The sequence below is a fragment of the Panulirus ornatus genome, chromosome 10 (assembly GCF_036320965.1).
Source record: "Panulirus ornatus isolate Po-2019 chromosome 10, ASM3632096v1, whole genome shotgun sequence".
In the NCBI taxonomy this organism is placed as follows: domain Eukaryota; kingdom Metazoa; phylum Arthropoda; class Malacostraca; order Decapoda; family Palinuridae; genus Panulirus; species Panulirus ornatus.
Window position 1 is genome coordinate 1,256,226 of NC_092233.1, and position 23,110 is coordinate 1,279,335.

Below are 23,110 nucleotides of genomic sequence, written 5' to 3' on the forward strand. Positions count from 1 at the left end.
TGTCATGTAATAATGCACCGAAACCACAGCCCCCTTTCCACATCCAGGCCCTATAGTACTTTCCATGGTTTACCCCAGACACTTCACATGCCCTGGCTCAATTCATCAACAGCACGTTGACCCCGGTATACCAAATCATTCCAATTCACTCTATTCCTTGCACGCCTTTCACCCTCCGGCATGTTCAGGCCCCGATCACTCAAAATCTTTTTCACTCCATCTTTCCACCTCCAATTTGGTCTCCCACTTCTCCTCATTCCCTCCACCTCTGAAACATATATCCTCTTGGTCAATCTTTCCTCAATCATTCTCCCCATGTGACCAAACCATTTCAAAACACCCTCTTCTGCTCTCTCAACCACACTCTTTTTATTACCACACATCTCTCTTACCCTATTATTACTTACTCGATCAAACCACCTCACACCACATATTTTCCTTAAACACCTCATTTCCAGCACATCCACCCTTCTCCACACAACTCATTCCATAGCCTATGCCTTGCAACCATACAACATTGTTGGAACCACTATTCTTTCAAACATCCATTTTTGCCTACCAAGATAATGATCTCGACTTCCACATATTCTTCAACGCTCCCAGAACTTTCGCCCCCTCCCCCAACTTATGAATCACTTCCATTTCTGTGGTTCCATCTGCTGCCAAATCCACTCCCAGATATCTAAAACACCTCAATTCCTCCAGTTTTTCTATACTCAAACTTACCTCCCAATTGACATAACCCTCAACCCTACTGTACCTAATAACCTTGCCCTTATTCACATTTACTCTCAGCTTCTTCTTTCATACACTTTACTAAACTCAGTCACCAGCTTCTGCAGTTTCTCACCCGAATCAGCCACCAGCGCTGTATCATCAGCGAACAACAACTGACTCACTTCCCAAGCTCTCTCATCCACAACAGACTGCATACTTGCCCCTCTTTCCAAACCTCTTGCATTCGCCTCCCTAACAACCACATCCATAAACAAATTAAACAACTATGGAGACATTACACACCCCTGCCGCAAACCTATATTCACTGAGAATCAATCACTTTCTTTTCTTCCTACACGTACACATGCCTTACATCCTCGATAAAAACTTTTCACTACTTCTAACTACTTGCCTCCCACACCATATATTCTTAATACCTTCCACAGAGCATCTCTATCAACTCTATCATATGCCTTCTTCAGATCCATAAATGCTATACAAATCCATTTGCTTTTCTAAGTATTTCTCACATACATTCTTCAAAGTAAACACCTGATCCACACATCCTCTACCACTTCTGAAACCACACTGCTCTTCCCCAATCTGATGCTCTGTACATGCCTTCACCCTCTCAATCAATACCCTCCCATATAATTTCCCAGGAATACTCAACAAATTTATACCTCTGTAATTTGAGCACTCACTTTTATCCCCTTTGCCTTTGTACAATCGCACTATGCAAGCATTCCGCTAATCCTCAGGCACCTCACCATGAGTCATACATACATTAAAAAACCTTACAAATCAGTCAACAATACAGTCACCCCCTTTTTTAACAAATTCCACTGCAGTACCATCCAAACCCACCACCTTGCTGGCTTTCATCTTCCGCAAAGCTTTTACTACCTCTTCTCTGTTTACCAAATCATTCTCCTTAACCCTCTCACTTTGCACACCACCTCAACCAAAGCATCCTATATCTGCCACTCTATCAACAAACATTCAACAAACCTTCAAAAAACTCACTCCATCTCCTTCTCACATCACCACTACTAGTTATCACCTCCCCATTAGCCCCCTTCACTGAAGTTCCCAATTGTTCCCTTGTCTTACGCACTTTATTTACCTCCTTCAAAAACATATTTTTATTTTCCCTAAAATTTAATGATACTTTCTCACCCCAACTCATTTGCCCTCTTTTTCACCTCTTGCACCTTCCTCTTGACCTCCTGCCTCTTTCTTTTATACATCTCCCACTCATTTGCATTAGTTGCACCTCTCAGCACATTGACATCCAAAAGTCTCTCTTTTGCGTGCCTATCAATTAACACGTAATCCAATAACGCTCTCTGGCCATCTCTCCTACTTACATATGTATACTTATGTATATCTCTCTTTTTAAACCAGGTATTCCTAATCACCAGTCCTATTGCAGCACATAAATCTACAAGCTCTTCACCATTTCCATTTACAACAGTGAACACCCCATGTACAACAATTATTCCCTCAAATGCCACATTACCCAATAACGCTCTCTGGCCATCTCTCCTACTTACATATGTATACTTATGTATATCTCTCTTTTTAAACCAGGTATTCCTAATCACCAGTCCTATTGCAGCACATAAATCTACAAGCTCTTCACCATTTCCATTTACAACAGTGAACACCCCATGTACAACAATTATTCCCTCAAATGCCACATTACCCAATAACGCTCTCTGGCCATCTCTCCTACTTACATATGTATACTTATGTATATCTCTCTTTTTAAACCAGGTATTCCTAATCACCAGTCCTATTGCAGCACATAAATCTACAAGCTCTTCACCATTTCCATTTACAACAGTGAACACCCCATGTACAACAATTATTCCCTCAAATGCCACATTACCCAATAACGCTCTCTGGCCATCTCTCCTACTTACATATGTATACTTATGTATATCTCTCTTTTTAAACCAGGTATTCCTAATCACCAGTCCTATTGCAGCACATAAATCTACAAGCTCTTCACCATTTCCATTTACAACAGTGAACACCCCATGTACAACAATTATTCCCTCAAATGCCACATTACCCAATAACGCTCTCTGGCCATCTCTCCTACTTACATATGTATACTTATGTATATCTCTCTTTTTAAACCAGGTATTCCTAATCACCAGTCCTATTGCAGCACATAAATCTACAAGCTCTTCACCATTTCCATTTACAACACTGAACACCCCATGTACAACAATTATTCCCTCAAATGCCACATTACCCAATAACGCTCTCTGGCCATCTCTCCTACTTACATATGTATACTTATGTATATCTCTCTTTTTAAACCAGGTATTCCTAATCACCAGTCCTATTGCAGCACATAAATCTACAAGCTCTTCACCATTTCCATTTACAACACTGAACACCCCATGTACAACAATTATTCCCTCAAATGCCACATTACCCAATAACGCTCTCTGGCCATCTCTCCTACTTACATATGTATACTTATGTATATCTCTCTTTTTAAACCAGGTATTCCTAATCACCAGTCCTATTGCAGCACATAAATCTACAAGCTCTTCACCATTTCCATTTACAACACTGAACACCCCATGTACAACAATTATTCCCTCAAATGCCACATTACCCAATAACGCTCTCTGGCCATCTCTCCTACTTACATATGTATACTTATGTATATCTCTCTTTTTAAACCAGGTATTCCTAATCACCAGTCCTATTGCAGCACATAAATCTACAAGCTCTTCACCATTTCCATTTACAACACTGAACACCCCATGTACAACAATTATTCCCTCAAATGCCACATTACCCAATAACGCTCTCTGGCCATCTCTCCTACTTACATATGTATACTTATGTATATCTCTCTTTTTAAACCAGGTATTCCTAATCACCAGTCCTATTGCAGCACATAAATCTACAAGCTCTTCACCATTTCCATTTACAACAGTGAACACCCCATGTACAACAATTATTCCCTCAAATGCCACATTACCCAATAACGCTCTCTGGCCATCTCTCCTACTTACATATGTATACTTATGTATATCTCTCTTTTTAAACCAGGTATTCCTAATCACCAGTCCTATTGCAGCACATAAATCTACAAGCTCTTCACCATTTCCATTTACAACACTGAACACCCCATGTACAACAATTATTCCCTCAAATGCCACATTACCCAATAACGCTCTCTGGCCATCTCTCCTACTTACATATGTATACTTATGTATATCTCTCTTTTTAAACCAGGTATTCCTAATCACCAGTCCTATTGCAGCACATAAATCTACAAGCTCTTCACCATTTCCATTTACAACACTGAACACCCCATGTACAACAATTATTCCCTCAACTGCCACATTATTCACCTTTGCAATCATCCATCACTGAAACCCGGTCTCGTGCATCAAAACCGCTAACACACTCATTTAGCTGCTCCCAAAACACTTGCCTCTCATGATCTTTCTTCTCATGCCCAGGTGCATATGCACCAATAATCACCCACCTCTCTCCATCAACTTTCAATTTTACCCATATTAATCGAGAATTTACTTTCTTTACATTCTATCACATACTCCCACAACTCCTGTTTCAGGAGTATTGCTACTCCTTCCCTTGCTCTTGTCCTCTCACTAACCCCTGACTTCACTCCCCAGACATTTCCAAACCACTCTTCCCCTTTACCCTTTAGCTTCGTTTCACTCAGAGTCAAAACATCCAGGTTCCTTTCCTCAAACATACTACCTATCTCTCCTTTTTTCACATCTTGGTTACATCCACACACGGAAATATACATACCTACACAGCTTTCCATGGTTTACCCCGGACGCTTCACATGCCTTGATTCAATCCACTGACAGCACGTCAACCCCTGTATACCACATCGCTCCAATTCACTCTATTCCTTGCCCTCCTTTCACCCTCCTGCATGTTCAGGCCCCGATCACACAAAATCCTTTTCACTCCATCTTTCCACCTCCAATTTGGTCTCCCTCTTCTCCTCGTTCCCTCCACCTCCGACACATATATCCTCTTGGTCAATCTTTCCTCACTCATTCTCTCCATGTGCCCAAACCATTTCAAAACACCCTCTTCTGCTCTCTCAACCACGCTCTTTTTATTTCCACACATCTCTCTTACCCTTACGTTACTTACTCGATCAAACCACCTCACACCACACATTCTCCTCAAACATCTCATTTCCAGCACATCCATCCTCCTGCGCACAACTCTATCCATAGCCCACGCCTCGCAACCATACAACATTGTTGGAACTACTATTCCTTCAAACATACCCATTTTTGCTTTCCGGGATAATGTTCTCGACTTCCACACATTTTTCAAGGCTCCCAAAATTTTCGCCCCCTCCCCCACCCTATGATCCACTTCCGCTTCCATGGTTCCATCCGCTGACAGATCCACTCCCAGATATCTAAAACACTTCACTTCCTCCAGTTTTTCACCATTCAAACTCACCTCCCAATTGACTTGACCCTCAACCCTACTGTACCTAATAACCTTGCTCTTATTCACATTTACTCTTAACTTTCTTCTTCCACACACTTTACCAAACTCCGTCACCAGCTTCTGCAGTTTCTCACATGAATCCGCCACCAGCGCTGTATCATCAGCGAACAACAACTGACTCACTTCCCAAGCTCTCTCATCCCCAACAGACTTCATACTTGCCCCTCTTTCCAAGACTCTTGCATTTACCTCCCTAACAACCCCATCCATAAACAAATTAAACAACCATGGAGACATCACACACCCCTGCCGCAAACCTACATTCACTGAGAACCAATCACTTTCCTCTCTTCCTACACGTACACATGCCTTACATCCTCGATAAAAACTTTTCACTGCTTCTAACAACTTGCCTCCCACACCATATATTCTTAATACCTTCCACAGAGCATCTCTATCAACTCTATCATATGCCTTCTCCAGATCCATAAATGCTACATACAAATCCATTTGCTTTTCTAAGTATTTCTCACATACATTCTTCAAAGCAAACACCTGATCCACACATCCTCTACCACTTCTGAAACCACACTGCTCTTCCCCAATCTGATGCTCTGTACATGCCTTCACCCTCTCAATCAATACCCTCCCATATAATTTACCAGGAATACTCAACAAACTTATACCTCTGTAATTTGAGCACTCACTCTTATCCCCTTTGCCTTTGTACAATGGCACTATGCACGCATTCCGCCAATCCTCAGGCACCTCACCATGAGTCATACATACATTAAATAACCTTACCAACCAGTCAACAATACAGTCACCCCCTTTTTTAATAAATTCCACTGCAATACCATCCAAACCTGCTGCCTTGCCGGCTTTCATCTTCCGCAAAGCTTTTACTACCTCTTCTCTGTTTACCAAATCATTTTCCCTAACCCTCTCACTTTGCACACCACCTCGACCAAAACACCCTATATCTGCCACTCTGTCATCAGACACATTCAACAAACCTTCAAAATACTCATTCCATCTCCTTCTCACATCACCACTACTTGTTATCACCTCCCCATTTACGCCCTTCACTGAAGTTCCCATTTGCTCCCTTGTCTTACGCACCCTATTTACCTCCTTCCAGAACATCTTTTTATTCTCCCTAAAATTTACTGATAGTCTCTCACCCCAACTCTCATTTGCCCTTTTTTTCACCTCTTGCACCTTCCTCTTGACCTCCTGTCTCTTTCTTTTATACTTCTCCCACTCAATTGCATTTTTTCCCTGCAAAAATCGTCCAAATGCCTCTCTCTTCTCTTTCACTAATACTCTTACTTCTTCATCCCACCACTCACTACCCTTTCTAAACAGCCCACCTCCCACTCTTCTCATGCCACAAGCATCTTTTGCGCAATCCATCACTGATTCCCTAAATACATCCCATTCCTCCCCCACTCCCCTTACTTCCATTGTTCTCACCTTTTTCCATTCTGTACACAGTCTCTCCTGATACTTCTTCACACAGGTCTCCTTCCCAAGCTCACTTACTCTCACCACCTTCTTCACCCCAACATTCACTCTTCTTTTCTGAAAACCCATACTAATCTTCACCTTAGCCTCCACAAGATAATGATCAGACATCCCTCCAGTTGCACCTCTCAGCACATTGACATCCAAAAGTCTCTCTTTCGCACGCCTGTCAATTAACACGTAATCCAATAACGCTCTCTGGCCATCTCTCCTACTTACATAAGTATACTTATGTATATCTCGCTTTTTAAACCAGGTATTCCCAATCATCAGTCCTTTTTCAGCACATAAATCTACAAGCTCTTCACCATTTCCATTTACAACACTGAACACCCCATGCATACCAATTATTCCCTCAACTGCCACATTACTCACCTTTGCATTCAAATCACCCATCACTATAACCCGGTCTCGTGCATCAAAACCGCTAACACACTCATTTAGCTGCTCCCAAAACACTTGCCTCTCATGATCTTTCTTCTCATGCCCAGGTGCATATGCACCAATAATCACCCACCTCTCTCCATCAACTTTCAATTTTACCCATATTAATCGAGAATTTACTTTCTTACATTCTATCACATACTCCCACAACTCCTGTTTCAGGAGTATTGCTACTCCTTCCCTTGCTCTTGTCCTCTCACTAACCCCTGACTTCACTCCCCAGACATTTCCAAACCACTCTTCCCCTTTACCCTTTAGCTTCGTTTCACTCAGAGCCAAAACATCCAGGTTCCTTTCCTCAAACATACTACCTATCTCTCCTTTTTTCACATCTTGGTTACATCCACACACATTTAGGCACCCCACTCTGAGCCTTCGAGGAGGATGAGCACTCCCCGCGTGACTCCTCCTTCTGTTTCCCATTTTAGAAAGTTAATACAAGGAGGGGAGGATTTCCAGCCCCCCGCTCCCGTCCCCTCTAGTCGCTTTCTACGACACGCGAGGAATACGTGGGAAGTATTCTTTCACCCCTATCCCCAGGGATATAAATACTACATACAAATCCATTTGCTTTTCTAAGTATTTCTCACATACATTCTTCAAAGCAAACACCTGATCCACACATCCTCTACCACCTCTGAAACCACACTGCTCTTCCCCAATCTGATGCTCTGTACATGCCTTCACCCTCTCAATCAATACCCTCCCATATAATTTCCCAGCAATACTCAACAAACTTATACCTCTGTAATTTGAGCACTCACTTTTATCCCTTGTCTTTGTACAATGGCACTATGCAAGCATTCCGCCAATCCTCAGGCACCTCACCATGAGTCATACATACATTAAATAACCTTACCAACCAGTCAACAATACAGTCACCCCCTTTTTTAATAAATTCCACTGCAATACCATCCAAACCTGCTGCCTTGCCGGCTTTCATCTTCTGCAAAGCTTTTACTACCTCTTCTCTGTTTACCAAATCATTTTCCCTAACCCTCTCACTTTGCATACCGCCTCGACCAAAACACCCTATATCTGCCACTCTATCATCAAACACATTCAACAAACCTTCAAAATACTCACTCCATCTCCTTCTCACATCACCACTACTTGTTATCACCTCCCCATTTGCGCCCTTCACTGCAGTTCCCATTTGCTCCCTTGTCTTACGCACTTTATTTACCTCCTTCCAGAACATCTTTTTATTCTCCTTAAAATTTAATGATACTCTCTCACCCCAACTCTCATTTGCCCTCTTTTTCACCTCTTGCACCTTTCTCTTGACCTCCTGTCCCTTTCTTTTATACATCTCCCACTCAATTGCATTTTTTCCCTGCAAAAATCGTCCAAATGCCTCTCTCTTCTCTTTCACTAATAATCTTACTTCTTCATCCCACCACTCACTACCTTTTCTAATCTCCCCACCTCCCACACTTCTCAAGCCACAAGCATCTTTTGCGTAAGCCATCACTGCTTCCCTAAATACATCCCATTCCTCCCCCACTCCCCTTATGTCCTTTGTTCTCACCTTTTTCCATTCTGTACTCAGTCTCTCCTGGTACTTCCTTACACAAGTCTCCTTCCCAAGCTCACTTACTCTCACCACTCTTTTCACTCCAACATTGTTTTCTTTTCTGAAAACCTCTACAAATCTTCACCTTCGCCTCCACAAGATAATGATCAAACATCCCTCCAGTTGCACCTCTCAGCACATTAACATCCAAAAGTCTCTCTTTTGCGTGCCTATCAATTAACACGTAACCCAATAACGCTCTCTGGCCATCTCTCCTACTTACATATGTATACTTATGTATATCTCTCTTTTTAAACCAGGTATTCCTAATCACCAGTCCTTTTGCAGCACATAAATCTACAAGCTCTTCACCATTTCCATTTACAACACTGAACACCCCATGTACAACAATTATTCCCTCAAATGCCACATTACCCAATAACGCTCTCTGGCCATCTCTCCTACTTACATATGAATACTTATGTATATCTCTCTTTTTAAACCAGGTATTCCTAATCACCAGTCCTATTGCAGCACATAAATCTACAAGCTCTTCACCATTTCCATTTACAACAGTGAACACCCCATGTACAACAATTATTCCCTCAACTGCCACATTATTCACCTTTGCAATCATCCATCACTATAACCCGGTCTCGAGCATCAAAACTACTAACACACTCACTGAGCTGTTCCCAAATCACTTGACTCTCATGATCTTTCTTCTCATGCCCAGGTGCATATGCACCAATAATCACCCATCTCTCTCCATCCACTTTCAGTTTTACCCATATCAATCTAGAGTTTATTTTCTTACACTCTATCACATACTCCCACCACTCCTATTTCAGGAGTAGTGCTACTCCTTCCTTTGCTCTTGTCCTCTCATTAACCCCTGACATTACGCCCAAGACATTCTCAAACCACTCTTCCCCTTTACCCTTGAGCTTCGTTTCACTCAGAGTCAAAACATCCAGGTTCCTTTCCTCAAACATACTACCTATCTCTCCTTTTTTTCTCATCTTGGTTACATCCACACACATTTAGACACCCCAATCTGAGTCTTCAAGGAGGATGAGCACTCCCCACGTGACTTCTTTTTCTGTTTCTCCTTTTAGAAAGTTAAAATACAAGGAGAGAGGAGAGGACAGGACAGGAGAGGAGAGAGCATCAATATAATACATAATGATGTAGAAACCGGTATGAAAATAAATAGGACATGCAAATGCAGATGTGGCTGTCTGGAATTAAGGAACTCACATAAAAATTGATGCATTCTTAAACTAAAACCTCACATGTTTTGGATAAAGAAGTTTCATTCTATGAACTAAAAATGATAAAATTCATCTTTACCAAGTTGGAATAAAGTTGGTATGAGATTTGATATGCCTCCTCAGTCAGTGAAACCACAATTAAATTTACCATGCCTCTCAAGGTAAGGCAAGCAATTCATAATAAATCAATCTGATAAGTAACTATTACTTCTTTCTTTTTTCTTTCATACTATTCGCCATTTCCCGCATTAGCGAGGTTGCGTTAAGAACAAAGGACTGGACCTTTGAGGGAATATCCTCAAATGGCCCCCTTCTCTGTCCTTTCTTTTGGAAAATTAAAAAAAAAAAACGAGAGGGGAGGATTTCCAGCCACCCGCTCCCTTCCCTTTTAGTTGCCTTCTACGACACGCAGGGAATACGTGGGAAGTATTCTTTCTCCCCTATCCCCAGGGATAAAGTAACTATTACTGAGACTATTAAACTACTTTAAGAGTTATCTTCCTGAAATATAATTAAATAAAACTAATGGGGTAAATCTTTTAGGAGAGAGGACATTTGCTTCCTAACAGGTATAAAACCAATTACAGAAACACAAACCTATTTTCAGAGGGAAGCACTCTCACATAGATGAAAATTTATATCAACCAAGCAACCAACAAATTTCAGCTTCCAAGTAGCTCAACAAAGATAACTAAGACTCTCAATGTCCATCATCATTAATGCTAAGAAGCACTTACCCTGTAAGGAATATCATAAGTCTTGGAGATTACCAATAAGAGGAATTCTTCCAAGGAATAGGAAACAAAAGTTAAGATCTCCATTAAAACCTCATATACTGTGCCTCAAGTCTGCAATACAAATTAGCAGTCTAAGAGCTGCATACATGCTGGAGATATCAGACAACTTAAACTTCTAGTAAAACACTACATTAACGCTATCACATTATCATTTATAAGAAATACATGTACAGATATCTAAAACAAACAACAATTGTAATGCATTGAAAGAAAATTAACCTGTAATCATGAAGATATAGATTATTCATATTGAAAAGAAATCTGTCAAAACTAGTGAAAGCTTTCTCGTTGAATGGCTGTATGTAAAATGCTACAACAAAGATACTCCACTAGATACTGAAATACAATCTTATTTAACTGAGGTAATAACTGAAAAGCATACAGTCAACAAGAAACTTTCAAGCACACAAATGGCAAGAATTTAGTAAAACAAATAAGGCGCCATAACCAAATAGTCAGAATGCTTTACTACAAGGCCTGCTTGAGGTTGTAGGTTTGAATTCTGCTCATGCCTACCTTGTAAGGTGTGTCAGCATACCTTGTAAGGTGTGTCTCCACCTACCTTGGAGGTTACGACCCCAGTTCATCCAGCTGTAAATGGGTACTTGGTCCAAGTGACTGAGGTAAAATGAACTTACATGCATCTGTATAGTTACAGTGTAATTAAAGTGATAGCAGAAATGAGTTTTCTTTACCAAATAGAATCTCCAATAATTCTTGATTAATCATCAGTGAAACCTTAAGGAATATTTCACAATATAAAGTTTAAAAGGACTACAGATACCACACAAGCAGCTGTGAGAAACAAGTGATCTTCAACAAATCTATTATCATAAACCTAAGCACTTTCCTAAAATCTAGGTTACAAGGACCTCTGGTCAATCTTGAATTAGTATCTATATACTTTCTTCTGCTCTAAAAACTTGTCCATAGATAAATACAAAAATGTAGTCTAAGCAATATCTTTCCTTCTTAACTCTACTCTGTTCTTCGCCTACACTGATTTTACCAATACTTTTGAAATAATAAATCAATCACAATCCAACCATGTATCTTGTCAACAAAGCTATGAAAATCTATTTGTCTGTGATTCTAGCAATAAATTCTATGTCTTTACTAATCTACAGCAGAACAACCACTACTTCCATCTGATCACAAAGTGCTGGACCACTTTTACATGTTGCCACAGTTTCTAAATCATTCAACAACTTCAGTCTTAAATACCTTGCTAAGTCATATATATATATCTTCAACTTTTTCATCTTTCAGGTGCACTGCTGTTCTCACCTCTTATGTAAAATCTTCCTTTCCCATGCTTCACACCCTCCTAACCTCTTAACCATAATCATAATGTTTGACAATCAATTGTGTTAGTGGATGTGTGGGTAATGGGATGTGCGAATCCACACTTTATCAATACTTGTTACATAACAAACGCTTGGATGACAATGTATCTAATTGCGGCATGTTTGTCTAATTTCAAGAAGTCATCAGAGCAACACTATACAAATGTGAAAACTAGAAAAAATCAACAGGTAGCCTCATATTTCTGCCTCTTACCACAATCTGCCAACTTATTATAATGGCAATGATGACCCAGACACATTTTAGAATACATGCCACATTTATAGATTCCTATTCAATATGCCATCTCCCATTATCATATAGGGTGTCTTAAGTTGAATCTTCTGTTCCCTATATCCCTGGACAATTCCAAACACTCATGGAAGTCAGCATCTCTCTAATCCCCATACTTCATCACTTTGTCTTTCTATCTAAAACTTATCATTTTCTTTCTCACATTCACCTAACTCATATGTACTCTCTTCAACATTATTGCACCATCCAAACTTCTCTTATGTTTAGACCAATTCTGAGATTTAGAAATCTTTTTTCAAACACTCCTTTCTCATTTGCCATTTCTCATTCTGTTAGATCTCTACAATTCTTTTTTTTAAAAAGATCTTTCTTCACAGCTTATACTTGATAATCTTTTTTTACTATAAACTCATCCCTTACTCCTATACATCAAAGAGAGGCTAACGTACTTAAAACAGGCTCTGCCAAAACTGCAATCTTGCATCCTTACTTCTTATAAATTCATGTTCATATGATGACCTGAAAATCAGTTTTATACAGCATGTCCTTACTCCATTTACATCAGGAAAGTTCATTAATCACTAAATGTATTGTGTGGCATGGTGCATGCAAACTGCACCATCAACTCATAAAACCTGTTGCCTGACAGAGACATTGTGTAAAGAGATGTGCTGACCCTGGCCATGGAAGTAGCCCTTAACCCTTTTGGTGCAATAAGTGCATTTATGTGCACACAAATTGAGCTCAACTTACCACAGAAATTGCATTTATGCCAAGGGCTTCAATAAATGTTAAACACCCTGCACTCTTCTTTGACTCCTCCCACAACACAGAATGACAGGTTGTCCAGTAGGTACTGCTGTCTTAAGGCATTCAGTTAAATCCTGTATCTGAACAGTTTCACCTGACCTTCACTCATGCAGCGTCATTCAAATACCTTATATTGTTTTAAGTTTATAATGTTTTATGAAAATCAATAATCAGATATGATAGCCTCAAGATCTTTCCATGCTATAAAAGGTTAATATGAGTACTTTTGTTTTTAAAGCAATATGACACTTTTTTGGAATGAAAGGCTGCAGCAAAAGGGTTAATATGTTTCTGGCTTGAGTAACCATTGAACAGCTGACTTAAAGCAACTTCTTTAAATACCATTATATTCAATTTTCTTTCATACAAGTTTACCATTTCCCACAACAGCAAGGTAGTGTTAGGAAAATATGAAGACATCCTCATTCACTCTCTAGTTGTCATCAAAGCTCCCTATTTACCTACAGACCTTTCTGTGGTTCTATCAACTGCTTCATATGCCCTGGTTCAGTCCACTGACAGCATCCTATCCCCTATAAACCTCATCATTCCAATTTGCTCTATCCCTTGCTTGCCTTTAACACTCTTGCACGTTTAGGTGTCATGCCTTCAGAGCATCTCTCACTACATCCTCCCAGCTCCTTGGTTTCTCCTTTATCCTTACTCCTTTCACTTCTGAAATGTATATCTTCATATTTATCCCTTCCTCACTTGTCCTTTCTTTATGTACAAAGTATTTCAGCACATACTTCTCAGCTCCTTCATACATACTCCTCTTACCATGACTACTCTATCACCCTATCATTTCCTATTCAATCAACCCTTCTTAAACCACATATGGCCCTTAAACATTTAATTCACAACAAATTTACCCTATCCTTTAAAATTTACTCTTAGATCAATGCCTTGTATCCATACAGCATCGATGGGACTACTAAATCATCAGACACCCATCTGTGCTCTTAAAGACAATGACCTCTCTACATATTCCTAAATGTGCCTTAGACCTTTGCCACCCCTCACCCACCCTATGAGTCACTTAGCTCCCATGATTCCAACTGCTACCATATCCACTCCCTGGTACCAGAAACACGCCACTTCCTCTAAGTTCTCTTCGTTCAACTTCACACTCCAAAAAACTCTCTCTTCACTGCTAAACCTAATAACCATACTTTTACTCACATTTACTATCAATTTTCCTCACATCTTTTCTCAAACTCAGATACCAGCTTATGCATTTTTCACTCAAATCTGCCATCAATGCCATACCATAAGTAAACAACTAACTAACCTCTTAGACCACCCACCCCCTTGCAAAATGCATAGCTGCTCCATTCTCCAAGACCCTTGTATTTACCTACCTCACCATCCCATCCACAAACAAACTGAACAGCCATGTGACATCAAACACCCCTTTTGCAGATCCACTCACTCACCCTCCTCTATAACTACTTGCACGTATGCCTTCTCACAGCTTTCCTCCTATGCCATTTATTCATAACTCTTGGACAAAGCATCTCTATCAAAACTATAATGTGCTCCTTCTAGATCAATAGATGGCACATACAAATCCTTCTTTTTCTGTAAATTTTTCTCTCACATTCTTCAAAGCAAACACCTGATCCACACAGTCTCTATCATTCCTGAAAGCACACTGGTCTTCCCTAATATGATGCTCTGTGCATGTCACCACTCTCAATCACCGCTCTTCTATGCAATTTACCAGATACACTTAACAAGCTTATACCTCTGTAATTCTAATACTCACCTGTGTTCTCCTTGCCTTTATACTATAGCAGTATACAGGCATTCCACCAATTTTCAGGCACCTCACCATGACCATACTCACAATGAAGATTCTACCTAATGAATCAACAACAATTACCTCTTTTCCTAAGAAATCTAACTGCAATAACAACACTCCAATTGCCCTGCCACATTACATCTTGTGCAAAGCTTTGCAAAGCTTTTACCACCCCTTTTCTTTTTATCACACCACTTCCCATGACTCATAATTTTGCATGCTTCCCTGATCCAAACACCCTACATTTGTCACCTGTCATCAAACATATTCAACAGTCCTTCAAAATATTTACTCTATCTCCTAATCACTGCCTATTACTACTTCCTAATTTATTGCCTACAGTGACATTCCTGTTTGTTCTCTTGTTTTCCTCCTTGTTAACCTCCCTAAAAGCATTTTTGTATTCTCTTGAAGTTTGCTGATACTCACCCCAGCTCTCATTTGCCCTCTTTTTCAGCTCCTGCACCTTCTTGACCTCCTCCCATTTTCTCACATACACCTCCCATGCATGAGCACAGCCCTCCTGTAGGTAATGCCCACACCTCTCTTTTATCTTTCATTAACAACTTAACTTTATCATCCAACCACTCACTACCCTTTTTCACCTGCTCACCACTCACTACCCTTCTCACCTACCCACCTCTCACTTTCTACACACCATACTTCTCTTACACATGTCAGCACTGCTCCCTTAAACATCTCCCACTGCTCTAACTTCATTTACTCTCACCTTTTGCTATTCTACATCCAATCTCTCCTGATATCACTTCACACAAGCCTCTTGTCCAAGCTCACGTATTTTCACCACCTACCTTTCATCCACATCATTTCCTCTTTTCTGGAATCCTCTACTGTGAAAGTATTATTCACTGTACTATTATATTCATATTATACTGCATTTATTTCTATGCATTACAGTAGTACATTCATACTGTATCACATTATGCATGATATGTTTACTCTTATATTTCTTCTTTCTATCACTCACTGGGTCTTGGGTCCAACTACCCACTAAGTTGTAAGGATCTGTCATTTACATACAGTATGCACTGCCAGCCAAGTTAAGGTGACAATAGGTGCTAACCTTAACCAGCAGAGGTAGCCTGACTGGCAAGGAGAGAGGATCACTTGCAATCTAAAGAAAAATCTCAACCAGAACTCCCCACCTGTTTGACCTTGACTGGCAGCAGTGGTAAACTAGATGAATGGCAGATGCTAAAACCACCAACAACTCTTGGGAACAGGAAAATACTCTCACATCAACTTTTGGCAGTAGAACCTCTCCAGTCATGTTCAGAACCTCTTCCATGTACGACAATCTCATTAAGGATGCTAACATCATGTGGGAGGTGTACACATGGAACAAACCGAGTACCAAGCTATAATGTTATGGTTAAAAGTGCAAGGGCCAACAGTGACCTATGTGGAGCAAAAGGCAATACTGAATGTAGACTGAAGTGATGTGATGGTGAAATCCAGGAACTACTGATTTCAAGATTTATGACTGCTGACACCAATGAAGTTCAAATTTTGAGATTAAAAGAAGCCACCCTAATTCAAGGTGAGGAGTTGAAGTGACTTCATGATCCAGTTGCAGCTACTAGTGGGTTAAGTGTTCACTATGGAACCTAGTATCATAAGTGTGTAAATGGGTAGTTTGGTGGTTTCTGGATGGGACAAGACATAAGGATATGAGGTGGCAGATGATTAGAGAAAAGTGGACGAAGGTGGATGAGGAGGCAAAATCCTATAGAAAGGTACTTGCGAATGTTGAAATGCTCTGTCGATGAGGCAAGTAACTAGAGCAAGAGATCAAATGATGGACCAGGGTACAAATGCAGGGGGTAGTATCACAGCACAGTTTAAGAGCACATAGTTTGACACTACTCTGGAACATGAAGTGAACGAGTTCCAGAAAAAGGTGGTGTTAATTCAGTCAGCCAGTCAAGACCCCTCTGGGGTGGCTCAGGCAGTCCCTTTTTGAAACACCTGGAATGGGGGGAGAGCAACAACTGCAAGCTACCACCTAACACAGCATGATATAGCACTATTACTGCTCTCTGAAATGTCCTGGAGGTTGGGCCACATGCTACAAAAGGCTAAGAGAGAACTCTGATTGGAAACCACAAAACCCTTTGAGGAGGCAGATTTTTAGTAAATGGCAGACCATCTTAATGAGGTAACTGTAATGTGAGGGATAGTACCAGTAGGGATGCAGATCTTCAGAGGCATGGTTGCAATAGTGAAATGACCCGGAGGGAGGTGTTGCATGGCTCAACAAGAGGAGGTTCAGCTGGAACAACTTGACCATCTACTGTCCCATGTCCCTAAATACGTAAAGACTTTAAGGCTATGGTAGACTATGGAAGTGACTATTCTTTGGTAACTGAGGTATTAAATTTGAGGCAGAGATAAGAACTTGTACCATGTTTTGAGGATGTGTACAATGTATGTGAGGAAAAGATCCCAACATTGGAGGAAGTGTTCCTAATCATTATGTTAGGGGAAAAATACATGCCCAAACATAGATCAGTAGTAGTACAGTGACTTATCACAAATGTTATACATGCTGGTGGAATTACAATAGATGTCCAAAAAAGCTTCAGAGCCTGTGGGTCAAGTGACAATCGTCATAGCTAGGGCACTGTTCCAGGTCCTCAAAATACAGACAGCAAATACAGCAGGGCTAAACCTTCATGATTACAAGAAACAGGATGTAAGCCATGTTAATGAACAAATTTGGGAACAGAGTTACTGCCAATTGCATTCTTTCACCACACAATGACCAAAAAATAATGGCACTACTTAATGACAGAAAAAAAAGAGCTGTTGGTGGTGGTGGCTGCAGTGAAGAGGAATGATTTATCTCCCTGCTTCCCATTTTGACCAAATTATGGATGTCACTTGACATTAGTGGAAGTAGGTAAAGAAGGGGAGGTGGATGAACCTCCTGCAGCAATTCAAAATCAATCCTTCACACATTCCTATACATGTGATTGACTATCTTTCACATGCAGTGACCAATGTTGACAGGAGAGAACTACTTTAGCAATTGCTGTCAGTGCTACTACACACCTAGGTAATGGGGGTAAGGGTTTAGCCCAAGTTCGGGGGAACTTAATCCTTTCTGATCCTGTCTCATGTTATCTCAGCATGGGGTGCTATGTTTCATACAACATGGCAGATGCCAGACCAGAGTGCAACCCTATAGCATTAAGGAGTTGTGACTTTTGGTTGTCCAGCAATGCTGCAGACTACAGACCCAGTATACGGCATACAATACCCCTGAGTGGCCACACAGGACAGAATCACACATGGGAGAAGGTGAGGAGCAGATCTGGTGGCCTGGGATGAGGAATGATTGTAGTGGCACACATCAGCTAGTGCAAGGCATGTGGGATAAACATAAGAGCAAAAGTCCTGGGGAAAGCACTGATGTAATACATAGAAATCCTAACGATACAAATGGAACAGTACAAGTGGACTTCACAGGCCCATCTCCTGCTCTGGGAAGCATCAGTTCTGGTATGCATACCAGATGCAGAACATCTTGATGCGCTATACCATAAAGGTACCCACATATGATGCTACATCAGACATGGCATCCAGGACTCTCTCTGATTATTGGGTTTGCACATTCAAAGTATCTCAGTCATTCTCATCAAACCAAGGTCTCACTTTATTTTTGAGAGGTTCCAAGCAGTATGTTGGATGGTGGACATTTATCAGAAACTTGGAGTGTTCAATCATCCTGCAGCCAGGTCCAATTAGATGGAGAGGCAAAACCAACTTATGGACAACCTGCAGTAGCATAGTGATAGCATCAATTTGTGGCTGGAAAAGGTGTCCCAACTGCAATTTAGTCACAACACATCAAGGAGTGCCATGACAGGGTATACTTTGCATGAACTGGTGTATGATGTTCCCACAAAATATCTGGAGCAAGTGGTCTCAAAAAGAGAAAATCACAAGATAACCCTGACTTCCACCTACCAGATCCTAAGTAATGCGGAAGTAGCTGGACATCTGATACGGGAAAAGTTGAGGAGGATTGAAAAAGCACTATTCAGCAAAAGACAGAGTAATTATGGTGCAGGAAAGAAGAAACAAAAAGTAAAGCAGTTGATGATAAGCACTCCATATGGGCAACCCGGTGTGGCTCAAATTGTCACCAACAAAATGAAAAAGGAAAGGGGGTAAGATGATAGCCCCTTATCAATCAACACTACATCATCATCAAGGTACTGAGAGGGGGATGGTCATACTCCAAGAACAACCCAATTGGGAGAGTCAAAGTGCATGAATTTGATGAGCTGGAGAGTGCAAAAGTAAGGCCATGCGCTTAGTAGATTCCAAACTCTTGAGTGACCATCTGACCCTTCAAACTCAGATGAGAATGCAGTCCAGCTGAGTCTATGACACTCAACATAATACCTTCAGCCACCATGTCAACTATACTTTAATCTAAATTGGAGGCAGTAAGAATGTAATCAGGAGGAATTTTGGGACGAGCCAACAGATGACATATAGCTGAGTTGGAAGGGTAAGGAGAGTAGCAGTGACCAGGATTATTAATAGGGTTGAGATGCCAAGCGCGAGAATATTATCAACGTACAATTATATTCATACCATACTGTAATTACTGTTATGTAATATACTTGTATATTAATACTGTATTGAATTGTGCATGGTATGTTCACTATTATATTATCAATTTCCATCAATTGATGGATCAACATTCCAATTACCCATTAGCTTCTTCAGACCAAATGTTTGTATACAGTCAGCACTGCCAGCCTTAACCTTAACTGACATCATTAGTAGTAGTAGTAGGAGCAGTAGTAGCAGCAGCAGTAATATTATCATCATCATCATTATTACAGTAAAACCTCTCTTATCTGAAATGCTTGGGAATCAGTTGTTTTGAAAAAAATCCAGAATTTATTTCCAAATCTATTCAATAATTCAGGTTTGCTCATCCTTGGCTTTATGGGGGTTTATGTTCTACAAAACCTTATATAAAAAGAAATCGTATAAAGTGAACCAATAAACATACAAAAATAATGGGATGTATGCAGCAGGTTTGTGGTCAGCACTGGTGGATTCTCAAGTTACATTCATCTTATGTAGCCTCTGACATCAATAAACTTATATATTCATCCTTTACTTGCTTGAAATGGTTCTGGCTCAGCTACATTGTCTTCTTTACATAAATGCTCACATTTCTTTAGAACTTTACACCTGAGCCATAGGTTACTAAGGCTGCTTTACTTTTTTGTCTTGTGCTCTATGTATAACAAGAGCATTTTCTCAATCTCTTCTGTAAGTGGATTTCTAACCCTTGTGGTGTTACCCTGGCAGAACACTGGAGTAAAGAGAGCTCTGAATTTTCTCTGCATTCTTCTTTATGTTGCAGACTGTAGATCACCCAAGTTGTATGCACGCCTAAGCGCTTATGTCCCTTCAACAGCATCAGCTAGTCATAAGATTTCTAGTCTTGTTTCCAAGGCCAGAGAAGTTTTCTTCTGTTTAACTGATGGTTCTGGGTTTGGAGAGGATGTTGCTAGAAATCCGGATGCCATATTAATAAACACAAAGACAGCAGGTTGCAGAAAAATCCCTTAAGCAGGTATAATCAAATCACAAAAAAGCACAGATCCACATTACAATGATAGTAACTGCATGATTGACCCACACTCCACCAGGACCCACACTTACTTCATCAGTCAACCCTTACTGAAGGTTTGGCACACTTTCTACCGCAATGATAGTCCCTCACCAGCATCAGCGCATCGTCAGATTTCTAGCTTTGTATATAACGTCAGAGAGGTTCTATTCCATTTAACTACTTGTTTTGGGGTAGATGTTCCTGGATGTTTGGATGCCATATTCATGAACCCAAACAATGGGTTGAAGGAAAATCCCATGAGCAGGTATAACCAAAATGCACAAGTAACACAGATCTGCACACAACAGTGGTAACAGTGAGATTGACCCATTGGAGGGAATGTGGCATGCTCCACTCAGGACTCATGCTTACTCCATCTGCCAAACATCATTGAAGTTTTGGCTCACTTTCTATCAACACACATCTTAAAATATTCTAGATATCTATGAATATCTTAAATAGGGGGAACTACTAATATATGTAAGCATATAAGCACTACTAAATGTCCCTATATTCTGATGCTTGGTGATGTCATAAACAGTTGTCATGCTGACAGTGAAGTTCTTCATATGTGGCACCTTGAACTTGCTTTTAGTCAGCCTGTTGCACAACTCCATCATCTTTTCAAAACTTTCAATGTTCCTCTTGCAATTTGTGTGAGACGTAAAAGGCTTCAAGGAGCTGTCAGGCAATTGCTGACAACACCTGAAAGGAGTCATTGTCCACAATGGTAATCAAGTGTGTTGAAAATACAAATATGTGCAACATCTTACCAGAAAGCATATAGGAAATGGTAAACAATCAATAGCACCACAAAACACCAGGTAGTGAGTAAACTAACTCCTGCAGCACAATGCATGCGCATTGTGAAATTTTTTTTTTTTTTTTTTTTTTTTTTTTTTTTTTTTTTTTTTATACTTTGTCGCTGTCTCCCGCGTTTGCGAGGTAGCGCAAGGAAACAGACGAAAGAAATGGCCCAACCCCCCCCCCCCCCCATACACATGCACATACACACATCCAGACACGCAAATATACATACCTACACAGCTTTCCATGGTTTACCCCAGACGCTTCACATGCCTTGATTCAATCCACTGACAGCACGTCAACCCCTGTATACCACATGACTCCAATTCACTCTATTTCTTGCCCTCCTTTCACCCTCCTGCATGTTCAGGCCCCGATCACACAAAATCTTTTTCACTCCATCTTTCCACCTCCAATTTGGTCTCCCTCTTCTCCTCGTTCCCTCCACCTCCGACACATATATCCTCTTGGTCAATCTCTCCTCACTCATTCTCTCCATGTGCCCAAACCATTTCAAAACACCCTCTTCTGCTCTCTCAACCACGCTCTTTTTATTTCCACACATCTCTCTTACCCTTACGTTACTTACTCGATCAAACCACCTCACACCACACATTGTCCTCAAACATCTCATTTCCAGCACATCCATCCTCCTGCGCACATCTCTATCCATAGCCCACGCCTCGCAACCATACAGCATTGTTGGAACCACTATTCCCTCAAACATACCCATTTTTGCTTTCCGAGATAATGTTCTCGACTTCCACACATTTTTCAAGGCTCCCAAAATTTTCGCCCCCTCCCCCACCCTATGATCCACTTCCGCTTCCATGGTTCCATCCGCTGACAGATCCACTCCCAGATATCTAAAACACTTCACTTCCTCCAGTTTTTCTCCATTCAAACTCACCTCCCAATTGACTTGACCCTCACCCCTACTGTACCTAATAACCTTGCTCTTATTCACATTTACTCTCAACTTTCTTCTTCCACACACTTTACCAAACTCAGTCACCAGCTTCTGCAGTTTCTCACATGAATCAGCCACCAGCGCTGTATCATCAGCGAACAACAATTGACTCACTTCCCAAGCTCTCTCATCCCCAACAGACTTCATACTTGCCCCTCTTTCCAGGACTCTTGCATTTACCTCCTTTACAACCCCATCCATATCTTTATATATTTTTTCAGTTTCAAATTTTTTTGCAGATATTCAAAGGTTGCCAACCAAAACTGAAAAAATAACATACTGGTTTGAACATTTTGTCATCTAAATTACAGATAACAGAGGTTTTACTGTATTACTATCATTCTTACAATCATGATTTTTTTCATACTTCATCGCTATTTCTTGCATTAGCGAGTAAGCACCAGCAACAGACGAAGAAAGGCCACATTCTCTCAAATCCATTCTCTAGCTTTCATGTGCAATGCACTGAAACCACAGCTCCCTATCCACAACTAGGCCCCACAGATATTTCCATGGGTTACCCTGGCTGCTTCACATACCCCACATGCTCTAGTTCAGTCCATGACAGCACATCAACCCTGTGAACCACATTGTTCCAATCCAGTGAACACCTTTCACCTTCCTTTACATTCAGGTCCTGATCACTCACAATGTTTTTTCACTCCATCCTTCCATGCACAATTCAGTTCCTT

At 40.7% G+C, this 23,110-nt stretch overlaps 1 protein-coding gene across 3 annotated transcripts in view; it reads right to left on the minus strand.

Moving 5' to 3' along the window:
* fbl (pantothenate kinase 3 fbl) overlaps positions 1-23,110 on the minus strand; it is a 180,330-nt gene that overhangs the window by 17,700 nt on the left and 139,520 nt on the right. Inside the window, exon 9 of one of the 3 annotated variants that reach the window (XM_071665397.1) lies at positions 11,316-11,351. The exons of the other annotated variants lie outside the window; for them this stretch is intronic. Coding sequence (XP_071521498.1) covers positions 11,331-11,351 — 21 coding nt within the window. The 3' untranslated portion in view covers positions 11,316-11,330. Of the gene's footprint in view, positions 1-11,315; positions 11,352-23,110 lie in introns of those variants that run through there. 3 annotated transcript variants of the gene reach the window in all.